Raw genomic sequence first — 22,595 nt, forward strand, 5'->3', positions numbered from 1 at the left:
AATCATGCGTGCGTCTTGATTGCGTAATTAGCTGTTTGATGATGTGCTTAACTAAGTCACATATCCGTATCCCACTTTAACGGTATTGCATTACACCAGCTCCCGCAAAATTATACGATCATTTGAAAAGTCTTTTTGTGCAACTTTGTAGGAAAAAACACATAGTTTGAGAAAGGTGTGGCCTCGTGCTACACTCGATCCGCCTCTCATGGTTATTGACAAAAACAATGTTTTAAACCTTTGGCATTTTTTATTAATTCAGTCGCTCTTTGTGTGCCACCTTAAAACTGGCTTAAGGAACCGAAACCACCTAAAGGCAATTCAAATTCTCACTTTCCGGTTTAGTACCGCGAAATTTGCTGCAGGGTATTATTGCTACAAATTTTACTTCAGTGTCGTAACTTGGGTGTTTCCTACATGTGCTTATCATGGGGTCTATTGCACTATTGCCTGGAAGATAAAGCTTTGCCAAAATAACAGTGGTTATCATCATAAGACCCTCCCAGAAGGCAATATGGTCAACGGCGGATTTTTATATTATTATTTAATCAAAGTTTTAGTTTATGTGATCCATTCGCCGTAACATTCAATACATAAAAATGAGTAATTTGTTTTTAGTCCTGCATTGCACTTTTACACTGGGTTAGGCTATTTGTTAAGTAAAGTATTTCACAAAGTTATTTTGTTGGTATTCCCAACATTTGGTTTATTTTGTGTTAATTGCAATAAACCAGCATTTGTTTAGCCCTTATGATATCTGTTAGGAATGGATCTGTTTACTTGAACGATAAAATAGCCAACCGTAAATATTGACCTATTTTGGCATGTATGCCGGTATGTACAAAGATTTTTTTGTCCTGTGCGCAAATTTTGTTTGACTTTCGATTGATTTTACACCAGCCCTGTTCAACTTAAAATGATAGCAGGGCCGAAACAAGCAAAATCAATTACGCGGGCGGCATACTAAAATTGAATGACAATTTTTATGGGATGACGATACAAAGTAACATGACATCATAAAACATTAATCTTAAAAACAACAGTTATTGTCGAGCGACCTCGTGCGTGAGTTTGCAAGTGAAATGCAGTCTAATCGCGCGAAGAGGGAAAGAAACTGCGTTTATTAGGTTTAAACTACTCGTACCTTGTGCAAGTCTGATTTAGACCAGTGTTTGGCGTAATGAAACATTTTGATGATTTGGCTAAAAGCTGAGGACCACCTAACCAAGCCAAATCATAAAATAGATTAAGTTTAGGGTAAGTCGTCGTTTTAATAAACAGCAGGTAAAGTCACACCAATCAAACAAAAATAAATTCTTAAAGGATACCATTTTCCCTTGGCAGAGCAAGCGTAATTTAACTAAACACATGCTAGAGAAACTGTTCTTCGTGTAAAAAGCTGAAAGAAACGAGACACCTTGGCAATTTTTTTTAAATCCAACAATATCTTGTAGCGCAGTTTTTGGAAATTACAATAAATTAAGCGTCGAAGCTACGTATGTGGGTAATTTATTTTTCATTAAAGCGTTAATCTTGCGCATGGAAAGTTCATAGACCACTCTGTTGATTCCCGGTCGAGAAACACTGATTTAGGCCGTTAAGAATAATTTGTATTCTATGTATATCGGAGATACTTTCATCAATTTACTGCTTTTTTTGTTTGCAAGATCGAAACATTTTGTTCTTTGGTAAAATTGGTTTTAGCAAATCACATATTTGTATAAATCACATATTTGTATAATTCTTGTACTTTTGTATTCAAGACGCCGGTGACAACATATTCGACAAAAAACAGAAAACCTTACGACCAACAAAACTGTCGACAGTGTGACGCTAAAGGGCATAAATAAAAAAGGGAAGAAAATATAAAGGATAGAGAGTTAGAGTTTAGACAAAGACAGGCGAGGAATAAAATTATTTGCGTCTTCCTAATTCCCAGTTTGCGACAAAAAAACACCCAGACATGCATTAGAACGAAAACACACTTAATCCGTCTTAGGTCACATGCTTCGCTTGACTTTCGTGATTGTCGGCGGTCACGTGAGTGTTTGCGCTTTTCCGATTGGTCCATCGCCTGCCGCCGCGCCGCGTGCCCGATGACGTGGCGCTTTGCGATTGGTCCCTTGTGGAGGCCATTTGGGCCCGGGCCCGGTTGCATCGCTTTAGGTGGCTCTGGTATGCTGGGGCGTCCGCTATAAGCTGCGACACAAACAAAAGTGGTTATAGGTTGTGAAAAACACGTTTTGTTTCGAACACGAGGTGTAACACAAATTAATGAAATCTGGTGAGTGGTGATCCTTAAATAATTCAAAATCAAAATTTGTAACACTTCGCCTATAACACTTTTCCAATGCCGGATTTCCATGATGGAGTTTCGCGGTGAAATTAACTCAATTCTCTGTTAAAAAAGTCGCAATATTTTGGATTTTTAACATTTATCAGAATATCAGATTCCATAAAGTTTTACTGATAAGCTAATCTTTTTCTTGCTTCTTTACCCAATAAACCCAAAACATTTCAATTTCAAGATGACAATTATAAAAAGTCGATTTTTTAGACATTTATTTAAAAAATGATTATTTAAATCTCAGAGCAGAGCTCTCTTCAACCTAGCGTATAGTAAATCCTCGTGCGCTACTGAGTTTCGACATTACTACAATGGTTAAATGCATTTTTTTAATCTAAACTGACACATGATTATTTTCACGGTATTAGGTCAAAACTTGCATATTTTCGGACGAAAGTTGACCTTTCGGGGTAGAAAGCTACAATAGATTGCAATCCATTACTGATTTCACTATATATCAGTATCGGTAGTTGGTAATGATGATATCACTTTGCATCGGACGGGTTGGACTTGCGATACTACTATACGTTATTGGGTACCGGGTGTGATCTCAAAATATCGGACATACATGCATTAAAAAAATAAAAACGATGGGCCTGTGGCTTGGTTACCTTGGTGATGGTGCCGACCGCCTTGGTCCTTCCTTCGCGGAAGACGAACTTGGTGCCGACCTTGATGTATTCCGGGTTCTTAAGGAATCGGAAGTGAACCTGGGCCTTGTCACCGGTGCGGAGGTGCTCCTTGCTCATCGTCAGGATGCTGGCCGTCTGTCGGATGCTGCCGCAGTGGACTGAAGAGCAATATAAAGTAGCGCGTTACGGCAATGGATAGTGATCTACCCACAAGTATCGTCGTACAGCAAAAGCCTTCAAATGCTTGCAGCATTGATCGACTTGTTCGGTTAGTCTCTCGAAAGCTTCCAGCGTACTGTGATACGTAATCCGTTATCATTGATCAAAAACGATTCAAGAAAGGCTAGATAACAGTTGTTGCACAAGTCGTATGTAATTGAGTTTAAACCACAGCGCAGGCCAGTAGTTTTATTAGCCTGCCTTGCTTGCATCATAGAGCGACCGATTTGGTTGGTCATTCGAACGATTATGGTATGTCTGCACGTGTAATAAATTCAAAGGGTACTGAAATACTTGTGGAGAAACATCGGGTTTTTCAAACACTTTTGAAAACGCTAATCAATTCAAAGCAATCAAAGACAAATAAGGATTCAAAGATTTTGTGGGAAACCTCTGTTCGCAACACACATACGAATTTCTGCGCAAAATTGACGCGGCTAATCAATGGACGGTTTACAAATTGAGCTTTTTGATTGGCGTTAAGCGATAGGGTCAAACAGACCCAATTGCTCAACAGGGGACGTGGCGTTATTTTGCACAATGTGCGCAAAAATGTGCACGCCAAATTGTGCAAAAAATGTGCGCACATTTTAAACTGCCTTCAAAAATGTGCGCACTTTTTTTAACAATGTGCGCACATTTTGAACTGCCTTCAAAAATGTGCGCACTTTTTTTGAAGCCAGTTTAAAATGTGCGCACATTGTTAAAAAAATGTTCACATCCCCGTCTCCAATTGCTCGTATAACGTACGAGGCGAAATTTTATTAATGGCGGGACTAATAACTACACCCACCCATGGCTTGGTACTTGGTGCTGATGGTGGTTGGATGATGCAGAACAAGTATTTCGCCGTTGTACTCCCACACCGCTTGTGGGTTGCTCTTCAGGTGCACCATCACCATTCCCTTGCGGATGCTGGAGCGCTTGATCTGTACAGAAAAGCTTGCTAATGTGGGACTACCGGATTCATTTTTAGCGATTACTAACTAGAGAACGACTCTTATATACCTCGGAAATATTCAAAACTTAAATTAACTAAAAATAAAATCTAACTAACGTTTTAGTTTATATACTTTTATTAATTAATAAACTATTATTGTGCATATCATATTCTCGTCCTAAAATATCGGCCTACACCGATACCGATTTATCGGTAGAAGCCCAATATCGGTCGATATATCGGTCTATTTCTATTGCTAACTCTTTAAAAAGTTGGAGAACGTAGTTTCTGTAGCACATTAAGTCGAACACCAGTCGGTTATTAGTGCTCAAAACCGATGAACTGCACAAAAGCACAATCAAAGTATTTGAATTCAACAAATTTATTGTTTGGCCTTGTTTGACCATAGTTGGAAATCATTATAAACAAAATGTAGATTATTGTAATGTGTGATACGAATCGGCAGTTCTAGAAACACGAACGACATTTTCTACATAACTTTAATGTCGTTCAGTGTGCAGAAAAAACACTGGCTTTCTGGTGGTTTAAATGAACGAACACTAAATGCACGGAAGTTATCAGATCCGAAAAAATCGGAGACATGCAAAAAAAATTCGTATCGCTTTTCTTTCGGTAGCTCTCACCTTTTTCAGTGCAAAAGCGGCGGTATGACCTGCCCTGACGTCACGAACTGGCATCCTCTTCCGATGAATGCTCTTCACTTGAACGGCTTCAAACTTGCCCAGGAGGTCGGGGCCCAACAGCATTGTGTCGCCCGCCCTTACAACGCCCGTTACGACCGTGCCTGACACAACCGTGCCCACGCCCTAGTGAGAAAACTGGGATTGAACACACTAACAGTAGGGATGTCCGATACTTAATATTTTGTTCCGTTCAAGGATAAATTTTCCCGGGTTATTAGGGCAAAAAATTTTTTTTTTTAGTGTTCACAAGTTTAATCACCATCAGTTGTAAATCTACTATTTTTTGAAGATTTCACCTTTCAAGATATAAATTGCAGCATTGGATTGGCCGAATCATGGCTAAAATACCCATATTAAGTTGGTATCATATCGACCCCAATACCAAACTAGTATTGAATGAGTACCGATACTAACACTACGGGTATCGGCTCCAATTCCATATTATCGGACTCTAACCCAGACTAACTTCTAGGCTTTGCCAAGCTTTACAACTGGTATAGGGGTAGCAAATTAACATAGCAAACGCATTGGCAAGAAAAGTTTGTAAAACGAAATCCTGAGACTTAAGGGAGTGTCGCTGTCAGCAGGTACAAAATGACAAGTCGGGGGCTAAGCTGATAATTTCGAAATAAAGGCGAAAAAAGTGTTCTGTATTTACCGGAACAGAGAAGGTGTCGTCGATTAGGAACTCGTGCGATTCCTCGGCGTCGAATTTCGTCCGGCAGGTGAGCAGGTTAAGGAAAGTCTTTAAGAGGTCGATGTTTTGACCTGTGACGTTGCTAATCTGGAAGATCGGGCAAACCCTGAAAAACAATGTTAAACCTAAAATTAAAGGTTTCCGTCGCAAATCGCAACCCCCTTGTAACAATAAGGAAAAAATATATCAGTTGCGCCATAAAAGGTGTTAATTGTTAAGAAAGGCTACAATTTTGAAAAGTTCCCAGTAGGCACGGAGACGGTTTGTTTATCAGCATATATAATAATTCATGACTAAAAGTGGCAAGCGCAGCAAATTACTCTATGGACCAAGATGTAGCAACTTTCTTAATTATACCTTTGCTAGATGCCCTAAATTCATTCGTTTTACTATAGCGTTTAAATTGAACACGACGTGATAAGTTTATCGTTGGTGCTTTAGTTTAGAAGGGGACTTTTGACCTATTTAACTCACACGCATGCCCAATGCTTTTGTAGATGGTCGTATGCAAACAAAACTACACGAATCACAGCTGTCAAAACTCGCCTCTCAGAAGTGAAGTTGGTGGCAGTTACGATGACGTCATCCGCGTTGGCGACAAGAACCGGTATTTTTCGACATCCGGGAGACTTCAGGATCTTTATCAGCAGCTTTAATGTTTCCTGGGAAAATGGGGGATGTCGAAATTGAATAGATGGCAACCTTCAAATGTGCTATGCTATATAGCCATATGGTGTTACACCACAATACGGCTAGAAGTCCTGCAGTCTATATAACAGTGGTTCCCAAAACGTTTGCTTGCAGCGCACTGTAAACAAATCGCGGCAAACGTTCATCGAAGACAATGTTAATTCCTAAACGACAAATCAATAGAAAAATACAATAATATTATAGTTTATCTAAACACAGAGTGTATTAAAGTTTCGCACGCTGCTTGTAATTTGAATAGACCAAACTGTGTGCAACATACTACGGTTCGCTATACGCACGATTTTTTTAACAAAAAATTAGGTGCGGTGTGAATAGTGTTAACCGTAAAAAGCACCAAATGTCAAATTGTGCAGAATATTAGAGACTCTAAATATTATAAGCCTACACAAACATAGCCGATATGGAGTTCGTTAAGCTGGTAGAAACATTTTGGTTAACGCCATAACAAAATACAATAATTAGCTTTGCGCATGTCTCTAGTCCTAAAACTCTGTAGCCTACGTTTGATTATATTAAGTTAGTAAAATAAGTGGTCGGTTATTAGATACGACTTGGAAGCGTTTATCAATTACGTAATTTAAAGTATGTACTTCAGCGTGTGTGTAATTTGCGTTGAACTAAATCGATGTTGTTCACCGTGTTTTAGTCAAAAAGGAGATGATCAAATCGAAATCAATTTACGAGTTGATTACCTGCAGGACGTTCGGTGGGCACATGTCAATTTTGGTGACCACCACGAAAACGGGAACGTTTAACGCCAGAGCGAGGCCCAGGTGCTCCTTGGTTGTTCCAACTATGCCGGCGTTACTGCCCACCTTTTAAAAAAGCAAACAAACACAAACGTAACTTCCGTGGCCAGTAATTACCACTCTTGTGTTGTGTTGCGTCACACATAGCGGGCGGGCGGTGAAGTGACGTTGCGTTTTGTGTTATGATTGGGCTTCCTGCCCGTCACAATTGTAAACGATGATAGAACGAACTCGGCGGGAAAGGCATTTTAAACTTGTTAGATTTAAATTGATTAATGGAGCAATTTATGGGAAAACGCCAACAGAGGCTGATTGAAATGTGCGTTTCCGTGCCCTCTGGAAATCTGAACTACAATGATAGACATCTAAGGTTCTTGTTTACAGCGGATAAAGTTACAGTCTGCGAAAACAATGGGTAGAGTTACATTTACAAACTAAGCGACTTTGCTCTCTTTTCTAATATTGTAAACTGACAGCAACAGAAAGCAGTCAAGAGGTCAAATTATAGAACAGCCCACGGAGATACTGTGCAAAAATCAAATCATGACAAAAATGGAGGTTTTCTTCATTTTTATATTAGCTCACGAGACTGTTTTGTATCACACAATTAAATAACCTTAAAAAATCCTTGCCAGTGATTATATTTTTAGCAGTAGTGCACTGTATTATAAAAACATTCTAAAAACAAATTGGATACTATGTTAACATACTTGAAAAACAAGTCTACTCACCATTAACATACAGAAGTCTGGTAAGTGGCCGGTCATACCGAACACAGTGGTTTTTAAGTACCTCTCATGCCCTGCTAGGTCCACAAAAGTTATAACTTTGGATGATTTCTGACAGATATTTCCCCAGTCAATTTGACCACCTTGCAAAAGAAACAAGGGATCAAAAATAATAATTTTTAATAATAAATTGCACCTAAAAGTTTATCATTAACGTATATTGTAATGTAAAATATACTAACAATACCTCAATGATATTAAAAATGCTAAGCATAATTTAATATTAAGCTTTCATAAACAGAGTCTACTTTAATAACAGTGGCCAACACCAACTATATAAAAACTGCCATGTTAACATCTATTTATTGGAATACCACAAATTTTACGTTTTTCAAAATGATTTTAGTGTATATTGTCATTAAAAAAAGGTAAAACAGACTGATATAAATGTATTATAACTAAAATATTTATTTATTGAGGTTACCCTTAAACATCAATTACATTGAATACTCTCACTTTTTGGAAGTTGTGGTAGCATGGTTAGTGATCCTTAATTTTATATTAATAGTATATTGATAAATTTTAAACCACTTGTAATGGGGCAAGATTATACCAGGTGCATACCATGAAGCATAGGCTTGTTGACAATGGCACCACTGCTGCTGAAACCCAGAATTTCATTTCCGATGCTGCTTGTCCTCCCAGACTCGACTTCGTGTTTATGGCGAAAGAGCTTTTGCCTGGAGTAACCCCTTCCGTTGTCCAACTCACAATGAGTGAGCACACCTAGGAGCGTAGACTTTCCGGCATCCACATTACCAACTACAGCAACTCTGAATAGTTAAACAGAAAAATGAAGAACAAAGTGTATAAGAACCCCAAAACAATAAATTTACTTTTAGACCCAGCCCTAATTTTTATAACTGTAATCCTACTTTTTGCACATATATACATATATTGTATACACATATATTAAATGCAATTAAAACTAAGCATGGGACTTCTTAAATTAAATATATATAATTATTAAATTGCAAACTCAACTGAAACTATACAGCTAATTATGTTATGGAGCAGGCTTGAGTATACAATCATTCTGTTATGTACGTAGGGTACACAAACAGCTTTTTTTTGTCAAAGTTTGAGCAGGCTTACTTGACTTCAAGAAAGTCATTTTCATCATAAATTCGCCTAATAAGATGCTCTTCCAGTTTGCCTTCTGCAGCATTTCGTTCGCGAAGCAGGGTACATTCGCAGTTTAGCGCGTCTGCCAAACTTTTTAGTGTTGCCCTTGATGCTTCAATTTCATCATCGGGCAAACCACTTTCTGTGTCCACATCTGTAAAATAAAGAAATAGTTTCCACACATTGAAAAATTCAGTCAAACTAAAATTAGGATTTAATAAACAACGATAAAAAACTGATTAAAAAAATAAAAATTAAATTTTAAGTTGTAACAACAAAAGTACATTTCTTATATTAGAATTTAGCATGGCCAATCAAAGACTAATAATTATAGAACGAATTCTAAATATTTACCAATACATCTAAACAATGTAATTCCGCATTAACACGCACCAGATTCTCCTAAGGTGTAGACACACTCGCCTTGGTTGTCAGCTATCCGTAGACGAAGTTGGCGCATCAAAAGGTCATACTCATCATCACTTGGGCTTACCAGGATTGTCTAAAACAACACCAAATTCAATTTGGTTGGAATGAAGGACAAACAAATACCTTACAAGTTGTCATGCAAGTGGACAAAGATTTAAGTGGACTTAAATAAGGCTATTTTTTATCCTTTCTTTGTTAATATTGATTAAAAAACTAATCAATCATGAATTGCAAAAATTACTTTCAGTTTTAGTGCTTGTTAATTGTTTAGACCCAAAATTTAATTATTAATTGTTTGTAAAAAAATATTTTAAATACTTTTCCGACAAGGTCGTCCATTTCATCTGTATCATCATGAAAACCATTTTCTTCAGAAACAGGGGCAAATAAATTATTCGCCATTTTTGCATTGTTATTGGTATTTTCAATAGTTAGTTTTTTTAAGCCTTCAAAAAGTGGGCTATGTCGCCCGTCATCCTTGTGGTTTGCTTGAATATTGGCCATCAGGTTGTAGATGCTTGCTTCTCAGATGTAAATCTGTTCTTACTTAGGACACTTAGGTTTTTCGAGCATTACATACGGTAGTTATTTATTTAAACAAACAGTACCAAAACAACAGTACACAAAACACACAAACTGTGGCTAATCTGCAACGATATATTATTTATATACCAAGACCATAAATAGAACAACAATAGGCAGTAAGTTGGATAAATGATTTGCTTTAAAGTAGAGCCTGCCAAATATGACATTTATAATTCGAGCATTCTACAGGCTACACCAAACAACTTGTAACAATTCTGGAGAATTTTCGGCGTTGGTCTAAAATCCTACCACAGATAACAAACCAATGGTGAAGTTACCTCAAAAATCTAAACTTACCTTGCTTTTATTGTTTCGTTTAAAATTAAAATTGTGGTAATTATTACTGCCAAAGGGCCAGATGAACCAGTAAGTGTCCGGCAACATATTGCAAACTATACTAACATAAGCACTTCTTCAAATAAATAAAAGGTTGAGGATTTGAGGTTCACATACTTGTCTTTAAGCGACAAGGAGGTTTTTAGCCTCCTACAATTAGTGGAACATCAAGGTGGGATTATTAGCAGCTAGTAGCCGATTTACCATTTAATATACTTTAAACAAGCGACAAAAGCACAATCTGCTAGCACAACACAACAACATTCTAAAACCTATGCTTGTGACAACAGGTTCAGAGTTTACAAGGCATTTTGTAACTGAGAGCGAGCAACGAAGAAAGAGAAAGTAATGATGCTGATGCAACGCCAAACGATTTTTATCAAAACGTGACGTAAGTGGTCAAATTTAAATTTGTGTTCTTGACTCTTGCAGCAATAGGCTTCTAGCAAATATTTTCGAAGTTGCGCCACAGACTCTCATTCACTATGGTGTTCAATCAAGCGTAACTGACTAAATACGTCACCGGTATACATAGAAAACTCAATTTATTGGTATTAGATGAATCAAAGAGAATCTCTTTGCATTGTTAGATCATATTATTATTATGGAAAGGGTCGGATTCAAGGAGGCCAGTCCATGGCCCCTTCCAAACCATTTTTTCGTGAAATTTTGTCCATTTTTATGTGTTATTGTCTGTTTCAAGAACTTCATTCCGCCCAAAGGTGCTAACCATACTGCGACAGGTTGCGCCTTTTTCTTGCGCCTTGTAGCAATTTATTTTTAAATCAGAGCCGAGCTTCACAATTGCTGTGACAAAAAAGGTTGCCAAGTGTGCCACGGACTCAAGAAAACAAAATATTAAAAATTTAAAACATGTTTTTGTTTTACTTTTAAATAGATGTTAGCTCCTTGAGTACCGGTAAATAAATGTGTGCAACTATGAAGACTGTGTATTAAAACCTATTAAGAAGTCCAAGAAAAATAACTGTACACTGCAAAAACATGCCACCACGTTTTTAGAGGAATACAAGTGCGCCCTGAGGTTAAAATGTTAAGGAGCACCAAAAACTCGAAACGCCTTTAATATCGAGCAATATGCAAATGTACTGAAGGCGTCACGTTTATCTTAAATTAAAGCTTTAATATAAATTTACTGTCCGATTTAACCACAATTAACATGTCCTTCCGATTTAGGTTAAATCGTACAGTTTCGTATTTAAATCGGAAAGTAATGTTGTCTTATTTACGTTAAATCAGAAAATAACTTTGCTCCTTTAAATTAAATCGGAAAGTTTATTTGTCCCTCTAAATTAAACCGAAAAGTATATTCCGACAAAAAAGAACGCAGGGGTTCTTAAACTTTTTTTCAACGCGGACCACTTAAACAATTTTTTAGTTCGGGTTGAACCAGGGTCGTCATAGCATTTCTAGTGATGACGTAACAAATATACGTCATAAAACGAGTAGACTTAAGAAACCTGCTGTTTTTAGTCTAACAAGTATAAAACTTAACGAACGTCTAAGTACATTTAAGGAGAAGGCGCCAAAGCAATTTTTTCAATATATAATTTTCTATCATAAAATTCACTTCTTTTTCAAGTTATAGGCCTACTCCAAGATTTTAATCAGGCCTTCATTGACCCCCCTTAAACTAGTCCAACAGGTCAGAAACTAGACAAAACAAATCATCTTCTAAATTTATTACTATATAAGCAATTTTATAATATTTTTTAGGGGTCCTCATAAAAGTATTTCCAAACTAAAATTCCTAATCATACACTAACCTAAATTGGATAACGTCTAATTCGAAATGTAATGCTGTCTGATTTAGGTTACAAGAAAATTATTTGCTTCTTTAATTTAAATGTGAAAGTTTATTTGTTTTCCTAAAAAAAATTAAATCGAAAAGAATTACATTTCTGTATAACTTTAACGCAAGTGGTATAGGGCGTATCACAATTAGTCAATTTTAATTTCTGTCTTAAGTTGAAACAAACTAAACCCGGTTTGTGTTTAGGCGTGTGTTCCTTATTCAATGGAAGATTGGATTTAGTACACCGAAAAGCCATCGCAGACTCGCCGAATCTGTCGATCTACGATGCAAGCAGAGCAAGCCAGAAAAACAACTGGCCTGCAGTGAGGTTCGAACTCACGACCAGATTCGGCGAGTCTGCGATGGCTTTTCGGTGTACTATTGATACGGAAGCCGTAATCGTTGGTCATAAAGCAACTTCCGAGGGGCTAAATCACAGATGCTATTAAACACATATGTTTGTGTGTGTCTTTCAAAGATTGGATTTATTACGCATTTTTTTAGCAATCTGCATTTTTAGGTTGTTAAAAATACACTGTTATTCGATCTGGAAGCCCTAACATTTTTGATAAATAGTGTTCTTATAATTTCTCAGACTTCAGGTGAGCACAGTGAGAAAAAGTTGAGATATGTTTCAATATATTGTATTTGTGTTTTTTTGGTTTGCTTTTACTGGTTACAGGTTTGCATTTCTCAGTGTTAAGAAGCTCTAACCTGAAGTCTGAAAAATTACAAGAACACTATTTATCAAAAAAGTTAGGGCCTCCAGATCGAATAACAGTATGTATTTTAACAGCTTAAAAAAGGCAGATAGCTAAAAAATTGCGTAACAAAGCCAATCTTGAAATGAATGAGGAAGACATGCCTAAACACAAACCAGGTGTATTTCAATTAAGACAGAAATTAAATTTGACTAATTTTGATACGCCCTATACCACTTGCGTTAAAGTTATACAGAAATGTAATTCTTTTCGATTTAATTTTTTTAGGAAAACAAATAAATTTTCACATTTAAATTAAAGGAACAAATCATTTTCTTGTAAACTACATCAGACAACATTACATTTCGAATTAGATGTTGTCCGATTTAGGTTAAATCAGACAGTTAGTTTGTTTGATTTAACTGTTGTCCTATATTTACCTCAAATCGGACAAAATTACACTCCGATTTGAGCTAAGTCGGACAAAAAAGCTGTTCGTACAAACGAATTAGTTTTTTGTTTTGCGAATGGCGCTCCACACTTGAATGTATTTAAACAAGGATTTGCAGCATATTTGTGCAACTGTTTTATTACGATATTTATGGAGTTTGTCGAACGAAAACTACAGATTTTTTATTTTCAAGTTATTTTTATTTAAAGGGACCGAGAAATTATAAACTGGGTTAGAAAAGCAACGCTCAAAAAGCATCAACTTATCAACGACGTATGAGTCGTAGTATAGCCTGATGTTATCCCGATCGACACCGTAAAGTTTAACAATAAAAAAAAAGATTAACTTAGTTGTACTCCAATTGAAATTATTTTTAAACATCAGTTAAATAACGTCATTTTTGATACATTTTCTTCGCGCTTTTATCGAGGGCATTTTTCGTGTTTTGGCGTCATTGGAACCTTGATCCTTACAGCGAATTTATTTTTATGCATTTAAATCCTCTTACAGCAGGGTTCTTAAACTGTTTTTAACACGAACCTCTTTTTTTGCTTCGAGTGGACTACGGTAGGCAAGAAAATTGCAAAAATAAAAATAGAGTTTAAATACAGTCAGCGCAAGACCGCTTTATGTTGATTAAACTGTATTCTTTGAAAAATGGATTACTTCTTCATATACACTAATATTTCAATTAGGCCCGAGTTTAAGAACCCCTGTCTTACAGCATAATAGTTGCCTGTTTTATGACATCACGGTATATGATGTGAATCAATTTGGTAGCGCTCTTTCCAGACTTACACGCCCCCTAAAACCTTATATTCGCCGATGACATCAGCAGGAATAAAACATTTTTCATATTGCGTTGGCAATTTTTTTGAGTTTTATTGCTTTTAAAAGCGCCAAGAATCCGTCATTTGCTGAATCATCTTTGTTTAAATACTATCTACCTTTAGTAATAGGTATCACGAGTGTATTAGGTTATTTTAGTAAATTTAGTTCGTTTATTTCAAGCTATTTAGAAATATTAAAACACAAGTGGCCATTGATGTTTTGTTTAAAAAATGCATGCCCCAGGCAGGTAATGCTGTCCGAGAAAGTAGCCTAGTGATTTTAGAGTGTTTCTTGTTTGGTCATTCTTAAAACGCGGTATCAAGTCAAGCAATGTCATTTAAGTGGGATCAGCGAGATCTATAGGCTACGAAGCACTTGCAGTGTAAACAAATAGTCAACAACCTTTAGCACCAGACAGCTGTTCTACGCTAAATGCATCTGCTGAAATTGCGAGGTTAGCTGGCAATAACGTCAAAGCGCCCAATTCAAAACGAATAAGTATGCTTTGTATTATAAAACGGAGAATATAGTTTAAAAAGAGGTCAAAATAGGTCAAAGGCGTGATTATCTGACTGTTGTGGATTTGTGGAGCTATACTAAAATTGTTTTGAAAGTTTGCTAACAGTAATGTCAAAATGGAGCAAGATCTTTGTCGTTGTTTGGGCCATTCTGGTAAACGTACTCATTATGGGACCTATCAAATCAATGGGAATATACTTTCTTCCGTTTCAAGTGGATTTAGAATCCAGTGCTAAACAAGTGTCGATGGTATTGTCACTTATTTACGGCACCTACTTTCTAACTGGTAAGTTTTGTGTTGTCCTAGCGCTTATTTGTGAATTAACTTGCTGGTAAACTGTCCCCCGAAACTAACTAGTAACTAGAAGGAATTTTATTTACTGCAACAGATAGACTCAATCAATGCTGATATGGGCGTTTGTCATATTTAAAAACACATTGTACTATATGACCAGCAATATTATAAGTAGTCCAACCATGGAGAATTGCTGCAGGGCCACTGGCAACGATCTCTTGTAACCTTATTGGTTATAAGAAGACCTCTTTGCTGGGTACGATGGTGGCTGGTTTAGGCACTTGCGTGTCATGCCTTGCACCATCGATAGAAGTCGTGTACGTCACACTTGGATTATGTATAGGTATGTTGTTTGCTTTACGAAACAGCGTGTTAATATTTTATTAAAGGGTGTGCATTTCACTAGTAAAAGTAGCCTGCTACAGGTCGACTAAGAAATATTTTAGCTAGTTTAACGTGTAAGCCCCTTTGATAATAACTTGTCTAAAATGGAGCTATTTTGACATTTTACTGAGGTGTTTTTTTATTGTTACATTATAGGATCGGGCGGATGTCTGGCAATAACGCCAACCTACGCTGTCGTCGGGCAACTTTTCACTGACAAGCGACCGTTAGTAAACAACCTGGTGACGATGGGCAGCGCGTTATCCAGCATTCCTCTCGGCTTGCTTGGGCAGGTTTGGATCGATGCGTATGGCTGGCGCGGCTCAGTTCTGTTGATGGGCGGATTGCTGCTGAACGCCTTGCCTTGTTCGCTAGCTATGATGAACGTTGCTGCTCGATGCGACGCTACAATGTTTGCCAGTAAGCGGAAGCTGTTTGACACCGAGTTGATCAAGTCACCACGCTTTATATTGTATTGCGTGGCATGCGGTTTTCACGTGGCTAGCATGGTGATTATTTCTACTTACTTGATTCGATATGCGCAGTCGCGCGACATTAACGATTTAGCGGCGGCCGGACTGTCCTCTATTATTGGCGCCGTTGATATCACTCTGAAACCGATATTTGGTTATTTAATGAGCCTGCCGAAAATATGTCGGATTTCTGTCAACCGCTCGTACTTTTTTGCTTCCAGCGTTTTGGTACAGTCTGTAATTACACTAATGCTCCCTTTTACAATAGAATACGTTCACATAGCTGTTGTGGTGGTCGGCTACGCAACCTGTATTGGTGTATGTGGAGCCTTGCCGATCACTGTGCTTTCTGACTTGTTTGGTCCCGAAAAACTGCCTACGTCACTTGGCGTGCGAGCACTTATAGTGGGCACTTTTGCTCTGTCTTCACCCCCGCTAGTTGGCTTTGCAGTGGATGCAAGTGGTAGATATTCGACCCCATTTTACGTGAGCTCCGGAGCCGCGGCGTGCTGCGGAATCCTTTTATTATACGTTGTTTGTATCATGACAAAAAAAGAACACAATGAAAATAGTTCAGATCGCGTTATAGAAATTAGGGAAAGTCCAATAAAAAGGGACTCGCCGAGTACACAATAGAATTCCTAGAAAACAAAATTTAAATTGTTAATTTAATATTGATTGTGTTACGAACTTGGATTTACCTGCTTTTCGTCATTTGAAGTCGTTTTTTCGCTCAGTGTTTGTTTTGGAATAATCGCAATGCGGGCCAATAGTCGTTTATCGGCCAAATTGTATCAAGATGTTCGTGACATTTTGGTTGTTATTAACGTAATAATTACTCTATTTTTTGCAAATACGAAAGTGAAATGATCCTGAAATAATTCCACGTGAGACTAAAATTCCGCTGAACAAAGGATTGTGTAGTGACCACAGACAAAATGTTTAAAATCGACTTATCTTCAACAACTAGAAATGCACAGTTAAAGTGATTAGTGTTCATATTTTAGGACCAAAAACAACAAACAATAGTGTCGGAGAAGAATATATAGCCAACTTTCAGTAACCTTGAATGTAACGAACATACTTTTATAGTGGTGGCACTATCTGCGCTGACATGCCTACGATAGATAGACTTGAGATTTGGCACAGTTTTAAATTTTGTCCAACTTGATTGCTGTGTACTTCCCCCCGTATATTTTTCTTTAATTTTAAGACGTATAATTTTAAAATTATTGCTATTTACGTTTAGAATGTGCTCTTCAACCAGTGAGTCGTGAAGCTATTTCAGGTGGTCGCGAAGCCTTTTCAAATGTTACAGTTTTCTATTAGATCGGGAAATTATTGCATCATCATTACGTAACATTTATGCAACAGTATTACAAATACGTAACAATTAGATGTGTTGTCAATTATAAAGAGGGTTCTTTCGGCAATTATTTATTCTGTGCCGACGTTTCAAAAATTAACCTATCCAGGTAATCTTCATCAGGGCATATGCCTGGATATAAATAGGTTATCGAAACGCCGCACAGAATAAATAATTGTCGGAAGAACCCTCCTTATAATTGATATTATGCCTGGCAGCAACAGTATATTTATTAGATGTGTTGTGGCGCATTACCTATTTCAGTACGTACGCCAGTAATAAAGATGCAGGTTTTACGTAACTTTATTTGTTTGGTCAGATCTCATTTAGGGTCGCACAACAAAAAACATTAAAAGTGAGTCGCGAACTGAAAAAGGTTGGGAAGGACTACCTTGGATGACGACATGGTTAGAAGTCCTAAATACGCCGAATTTGTTACTTAACATCCATTTTAGATTATCGTATTCACTTTTTAATTAATTTCAAAAAGGACTTTTGTTTTTAGAATTAGCCAAATATTCCACTTGAGCTATGACGTCACAACTTTTTTCGTATTTCCCAATATAGAAAGTAAAAAGCAATAAAATGCAGTATAATGACTTTAATGACGTAACAAATCCACCGATTTCGAAACGATTAAAAATGAATTTAAAAGTAGAACTCAAATTGAAAAAAAATTTAAATGTCTTTTTAGAAAGTTTTAAAGTTATTATTAACAACAAGTTAAAGTGAGGATTATATATTTAATATTAGACAAGATCAACTTAATTTTAAGTCGGTATTTTAAATACTGTGTCACCTATTGTACGAGCATCTTGCAAAATCTAATACAAATCTCAACGTTGGCGAGTTGAGGCAAAAGATTAAACACTTAAATAATGCAAGTGACTCACTCAAAACTTTACTTAAATGTAACGAAAGGTAACACCCGTCCTGCTATAGTAAGTTTAATAAAGAAAAGTTGAACCGAATGCAACAAAAAAATAAAAATGGGCTAGTAAGAGGTTTGGCGACAGTGGAATCTTATTCAAAGAAAACAAGAAAGAATTTTAAAAATATTGTTGCAAGTTTACAATGTGTTTTCTTTGAAATGGAAAACTCTCTAAAAGAAATAAAGATGCATGTTCTCAAGTGACAAAATTATCAAACACAAAAAATGATTTTTAACATTTGCAAACAACCAACGCAGAAAAAATGGCAACCAGTGTCAGTAATCGTACAGACGTACACTTATATCTTAGTTAGGTAAAACATCTATGCCGTTGTCTGCAGATCTCGGTTCATTAGAAGTCATATATAATAATAAATGCTATAATGAATTCAAACAAAAGTATGAAAAAAATTCGGCTTATACAACTAAGAATGAATCAGATTAGAACTTCTACTGTTTCTTAGCACTAAAAAAGGTTTCTGAGAAAAAAATCAAGATACACGCCATAATGAACACCTGTGCCAAAAATGCCACGTCTACCTATCGTATGCATGCCAGAAGGATTTTTTGACACATACAGTAGCTTCCCCACTAGTTATGGGGCTTCAATACACATAACTGTTTTGGCCAACTCAAATATATAAGTTGAAAGATTTCGGCGAGTTGTGGCAATAACGATGTCGCTATAGCGTTTTTAATTTAAATAAGGGCATTTAACATTTTTTTAAGGTTTCTTGTGTAATAAACATTGCGGGGTCAGTATTTACCGCTTACCTTGTGGATGGAGGCTTAAACGTTTTATTAACACACTGGGATAAATTAGCGACCTTCTTTAACTAACAAGAAATTCGTAAAGGGAAAAAATTATGGTGATTTTTTAGTAAAAAAATGTTTAAAACAGAACAAAACGACTTGTTTTTTTATACATCAAAAAATTAGCAACTAACAAAAGTCATGCTGCATTCTTTCAACGGAACATCCAAGGAGCCCCTTCACTTTCCTATTCTCGTTTTTCTCCAAGGAGCCCCTTCACTTTCCGATTCAAGCACAAAAAAATGACTACGCGAATACACATGTGAAGCGGAGTTAGTCCTCGTTTTTCTCCTGATCGGAGTCGTTCCACCATTGGTCGAATCCAGTCGATAAAGTCACGCGGCGTTCACGGTCCGCCGCCGTCGACTGGTCGTCGCTGCTCTCGCCCAGTATTTGTGAGAGTCGCCCTGTGCTTGCTGCGCCTGTCAGAAAAGCAGGGTCATTTTACACAAAAATAGAGAATAACCGCATTGCTAAGAAGTTATTTACACCAACCAAACTCCCCAAATCGTCAAACCAGGAATAGACGGCCGGCTTCTGATATTTTGTCGAGTTTGTTACTTTATCAAAGTAAAATAAGTAAATTGTGCTTTTTTGGTTGGGCCTTTTATCGCGGTTACGTTTCGACAGTTAAATGTTAGGATTTATGGAAACATTTATTATCTCTTTACCCACTAATTAAAAAATACAAAACCACACACAAAAATAGATAGAACTATTTGAACGAATTCTGCTCCGTCCTGTACAGGCTGTGGTATTTATTACATGCTCTACCATGAACTTTAACCGTACATCATGCGACAAAACAGTTAGGTAATAATATACCTAAAGATGATTTTAAGTTTTAAACCACAAGCCATAAATTTGTTCTTTATATATAAACTATACAGTAAACGAAGATAAATTCCTGGAAACCGTTATCAGACTGCGATTCGAATACCACAGTATCAGATGTGCATTTAAATCATCCAGGGGCCTTTAATAAAAATGAACTCAAACTAAAATTTCAACAGCGGTGAATAGGTAAACTTGGGGTAATCAAACGTACCAGAACAACCAAAAAATAACATCAAATGCTAACAATGCTGTACTGACATAAACTTACCCGGAAGAAAGGAAGGTGGTGGCTTACAGAGACCCTGGCGGCGGTACTTTCCCGACCTGGAGAACCTGGTTCTACCATGATGTTGGTCGGAGCCTGCTGTAGAGAGTAGAACTCGTTTAAACACAGTTAATGAATAGTGCATTCAGGAACAACCAGATGTTAAACACCACCTTTGTACAGTGTACTGTACACATATTATAGTCTTTGCGAGTCAGTCAAACAATAACCAAACGGCATACAATTATACTTCATAAGACAGGGTTTCCTAAACTTTTTTGGACCACGGACCACTATTTGTGAATCTGTTTTTTCGCGGACCGCATTACAAAGCAAAAAAATAAATAAAACCAAATTTTATATATTTACAAAACTGACAACATCAATGGGACGGATGAGATTGCTTCCCTCTGCTTAAATCATTAATTCATTATAAATTCAAAGCGCAACAAGTAAGATTTACGATACTGGACAGCAAAAGCTTTCGAAATCTATAATTTGTGAATAACTGCGGATTTTTTTAATTATTTTTTATACACATACTATACAACAGGGGTCGGCAAACTTTTTCTAATCGTGGGCTAAAACCAAACTCAGAAAGGTCTCTGCGCGCCGCACAAAATGTTAACTACGAACTATGTTATTAAAATGTTAGAACAACTGTTAATCAGGCGGGCTTCGAATATGTTTTTGCACTTAAAATCGTCTTTAGTTACTTTTAAGGAAGCAGTAAAGTGTTGGCGCAAAGCGGGACAAAAAGCGTTTGTTAGGTTCAAAATTCCAGTCCACACGTCGTTATTCATATTGAAAAGTGTAATAAAACCACTTTGAGAAAATGCGATAACCTTAATGGTTAATCTAGTTCAGTGTTTGTAAACGTACTGTATTTAAGTCCGGGCGCACCTGGCGAGCGAAGCGAGCTCGAAATTTTTGGGGTATACCGACATTTCTTTTCAAATTTTAAGTTTTAATTACATTTCAAAAATAAAAATTAAAAATGTATGTTCATATTTTTGAACACGTTTTCCGTTTGTACGCGACGCACTTTGGCACTTGTCAGTCTTCCAAAGCGCAAGAAGCGCTAATCTAGTTCAAATGACAGCATCAACGTAAACAAGCCTGATGTATAAAGATCGTTAACGCAAAGCGCGAAAATATTTCGCACTTTCATAGTTAAAATAGTCAAAAAGTATGAGAAATGGACTCGTGTCTAGTTTGTCAAGAAATAAATTACATTCCCGGGCCGTAGGTTGTAGACCCCTGCTGTAAAAAATATATGTGTAACTTTTTAATTTCTTGTTATATCGCCACGGACCACCTGTGCAGTCGTCGCGGACTACCAGTGGTCCGCGGACCACAGTTTGGGAAACCCTGTCATAAGATACAACAGGTGTTGTCTAACTTTACAAAAAAGTGGAAGTTATATAACCAATCTGCGTTTTTTTATGGTTATGATTCTTCAAAAGTGTCCAACTACGATGAAAGTACCCTGTGAAATTGCCATTAGGCCTCCGTTTTTTTCTGTCATTAGGTCTACGTTTTTTTCTGTCATTAGGTCTACGTTTTTCGTAGTCCTGACGCCTTACATAAAAAGTGAAAAATATCCTTAATGGACACAAAAAGAGCCCACCTGAGGGGTGGGCAGTTATTTATGACAAGAGGCCACATGAGAAACAAAAAATACCTAAAGAATTAGATCAGAAAGAGGATCTCAAATACACAAAATATAAAGTGTTATTCGTTTTGAAAGAAAGCTGTAAATAGCATTGTTTTAGTAAATCGGCAAAGGTAGAGAAAATTGAGGTTGCCTTACAAGTACAATATAATAGAATGTAGTTAGTGGGCTGTATTGAGTTGATAGAAGGGTTGGAGCCGGCCCGCGGACTGTAGTTTGCCCAGGTCTGGTTTAAAAGGTTAAGGTAACTGAATATAAGAAACGGGAAAAGTTTTGTATGACCAATGGGAAATAATTTGTTTTAACTGATCAGAATAAACAAAAGTGCAAGCGAAAATTTGGTAATAAGGAAGTGGTTAGGATGTGGCCGTTTTAAGTTGCTTTTTTATATTACAAGACGAAACAAGCAGTTGCTAGTCTTCTGACGCCCCTAGTCCACGATCATAACAACAACAATGCGCTTTCCACAACCTAAACATTTTAACGTATTTCAACAGGAAATAAGGTGGAATTTATCATTGCGGGTTTTCGTTTGATCTTGCTGCGCTTCTTGTACACATGTATTCACATAGCCTACTAATATTTTTCGAACACAAATAATATAATGAAGGCTTTTATCACCGTGAATGGTCATTTTACATCTAATTCAAATGCATAAATAAGGGTATAATTTATTATTATGTTTTTTCTTTCAAATAAAGGTTTTCAATCTATGTGAGAAAAATCACCTGTTCTAGTTTCGATATGAAAACTTTTATTATTATTGAACTGACTTTTTCATATCTTGTTATTGTAAGTCTTCAGACAGCAAATATAAAACTAGAGACCTAGCACCAACCTTAAGTTTATGTACACTATCCTAGTTCAAAATGAAGACACGGAAAATTCCTGTCCGCGTTGTACTTTTTATTTAGCAGTAAGTTAACTTTACCTTAAGGCCTAGCTTTTTATGAAAAGTGTACAGTACACAATTTATATT

At 36.8% G+C, this 22,595-nt stretch overlaps 3 protein-coding genes across 3 annotated transcripts in view; 1 reads left to right on the forward strand and 2 right to left on the reverse strand.

Annotated features, from left to right (window-relative positions):
- Positions 1–1,755: 1,755 nt before the first annotated feature.
- Positions 1,756–10,678, reverse strand: LOC146160723 (GTP-binding protein 1-like). The gene is made up of 12 exons (XM_083383371.1): positions 9,660–10,678; positions 9,306–9,414; positions 8,883–9,066; positions 8,352–8,560; positions 7,731–7,870; positions 6,943–7,065; positions 6,086–6,201; positions 5,501–5,645; positions 4,783–4,965; positions 3,992–4,127; positions 2,959–3,137; positions 1,756–2,199 (listed from the first exon to the last, which is right to left on the reverse strand). Exons 1-12 carry the CDS (start codon positions 9,843–9,845, stop codon positions 1,996–1,998), a joined length of 1,914 nt encoding a protein of 637 aa, XP_083239497.1. The 5' UTR covers positions 9,846–10,678; the 3' UTR covers positions 1,756–1,995.
- Positions 10,679–14,685: 4,007 nt separating this feature from the next.
- On the forward strand, positions 14,686–16,425 carry LOC146160724 (monocarboxylate transporter 6-like). The gene is made up of 3 exons (XM_083385479.1): positions 14,686–14,863; positions 15,072–15,215; positions 15,413–16,425. The coding sequence occupies exons 1-3, from the start codon at positions 14,686–14,688 to the stop codon at positions 16,363–16,365; spliced, it is 1,275 nt and encodes a 424-aa protein (XP_083241605.1). The 3' UTR covers positions 16,366–16,425.
- Positions 16,426–18,882: 2,457 nt separating this feature from the next.
- LOC146160725 (sodium leak channel NALCN-like) overlaps positions 18,883–22,595 on the reverse strand; it is a 37,022-nt gene continuing 33,309 nt past the window's right edge. The window contains exons 40-41 of the mRNA XM_083384998.1: positions 19,945–20,040; positions 18,883–19,261 (exon numbers count right to left, since the gene is read on the reverse strand). Coding sequence (XP_083241124.1) covers positions 19,113–19,261; positions 19,945–20,040 — 245 coding nt within the window. The 3' untranslated portion in view covers positions 18,883–19,112. The remainder of the gene's footprint in view (positions 19,262–19,944; positions 20,041–22,595) is intronic.

This window comes from Ascidiella aspersa, chromosome 3 (assembly GCF_963924565.1).
Source record: "Ascidiella aspersa chromosome 3, kaAscAspe10.2, whole genome shotgun sequence".
NCBI classification, from domain to species: Eukaryota; Metazoa; Chordata; class Ascidiacea; order Phlebobranchia; family Ascidiidae; genus Ascidiella; species Ascidiella aspersa.

Coding starts and splice junctions, on each gene's coding strand:
- LOC146160724 (XM_083385479.1), top strand. CDS start 14,686: ATGTCAAAATGGAGCAAGATCTTTGTCGTTGTTTGGGCCATTCTGGTA. Junction 14,864..15,071: donor CGGCACCTACTTTCTAACTG/GTAAGTTTTGTG, acceptor GAATTGCTGCAG/GGCCACTGGCAACGATCTCT. Junction 15,216..15,412: donor CACACTTGGATTATGTATAG/GTATGTTGTTTG, acceptor GTTACATTATAG/GATCGGGCGGATGTCTGGCA.
- LOC146160723 (XM_083383371.1), bottom strand. CDS start 9,845: ATGGCCAATATTCAAGCAAACCACAAGGATGACGGGCGACATAGCCCA. Junction 9,415..9,659: donor TGGACGACCTTGTCGGAAAA/GTATTTAAAATA, acceptor GTGTTGTTTTAG/ACAATCCTGGTAAGCCCAAG. Junction 7,871..8,351: donor CAACAAGCCTATGCTTCATG/GTATGCACCTGG, acceptor TTCTTTTGCAAG/GTGGTCAAATTGACTGGGGA.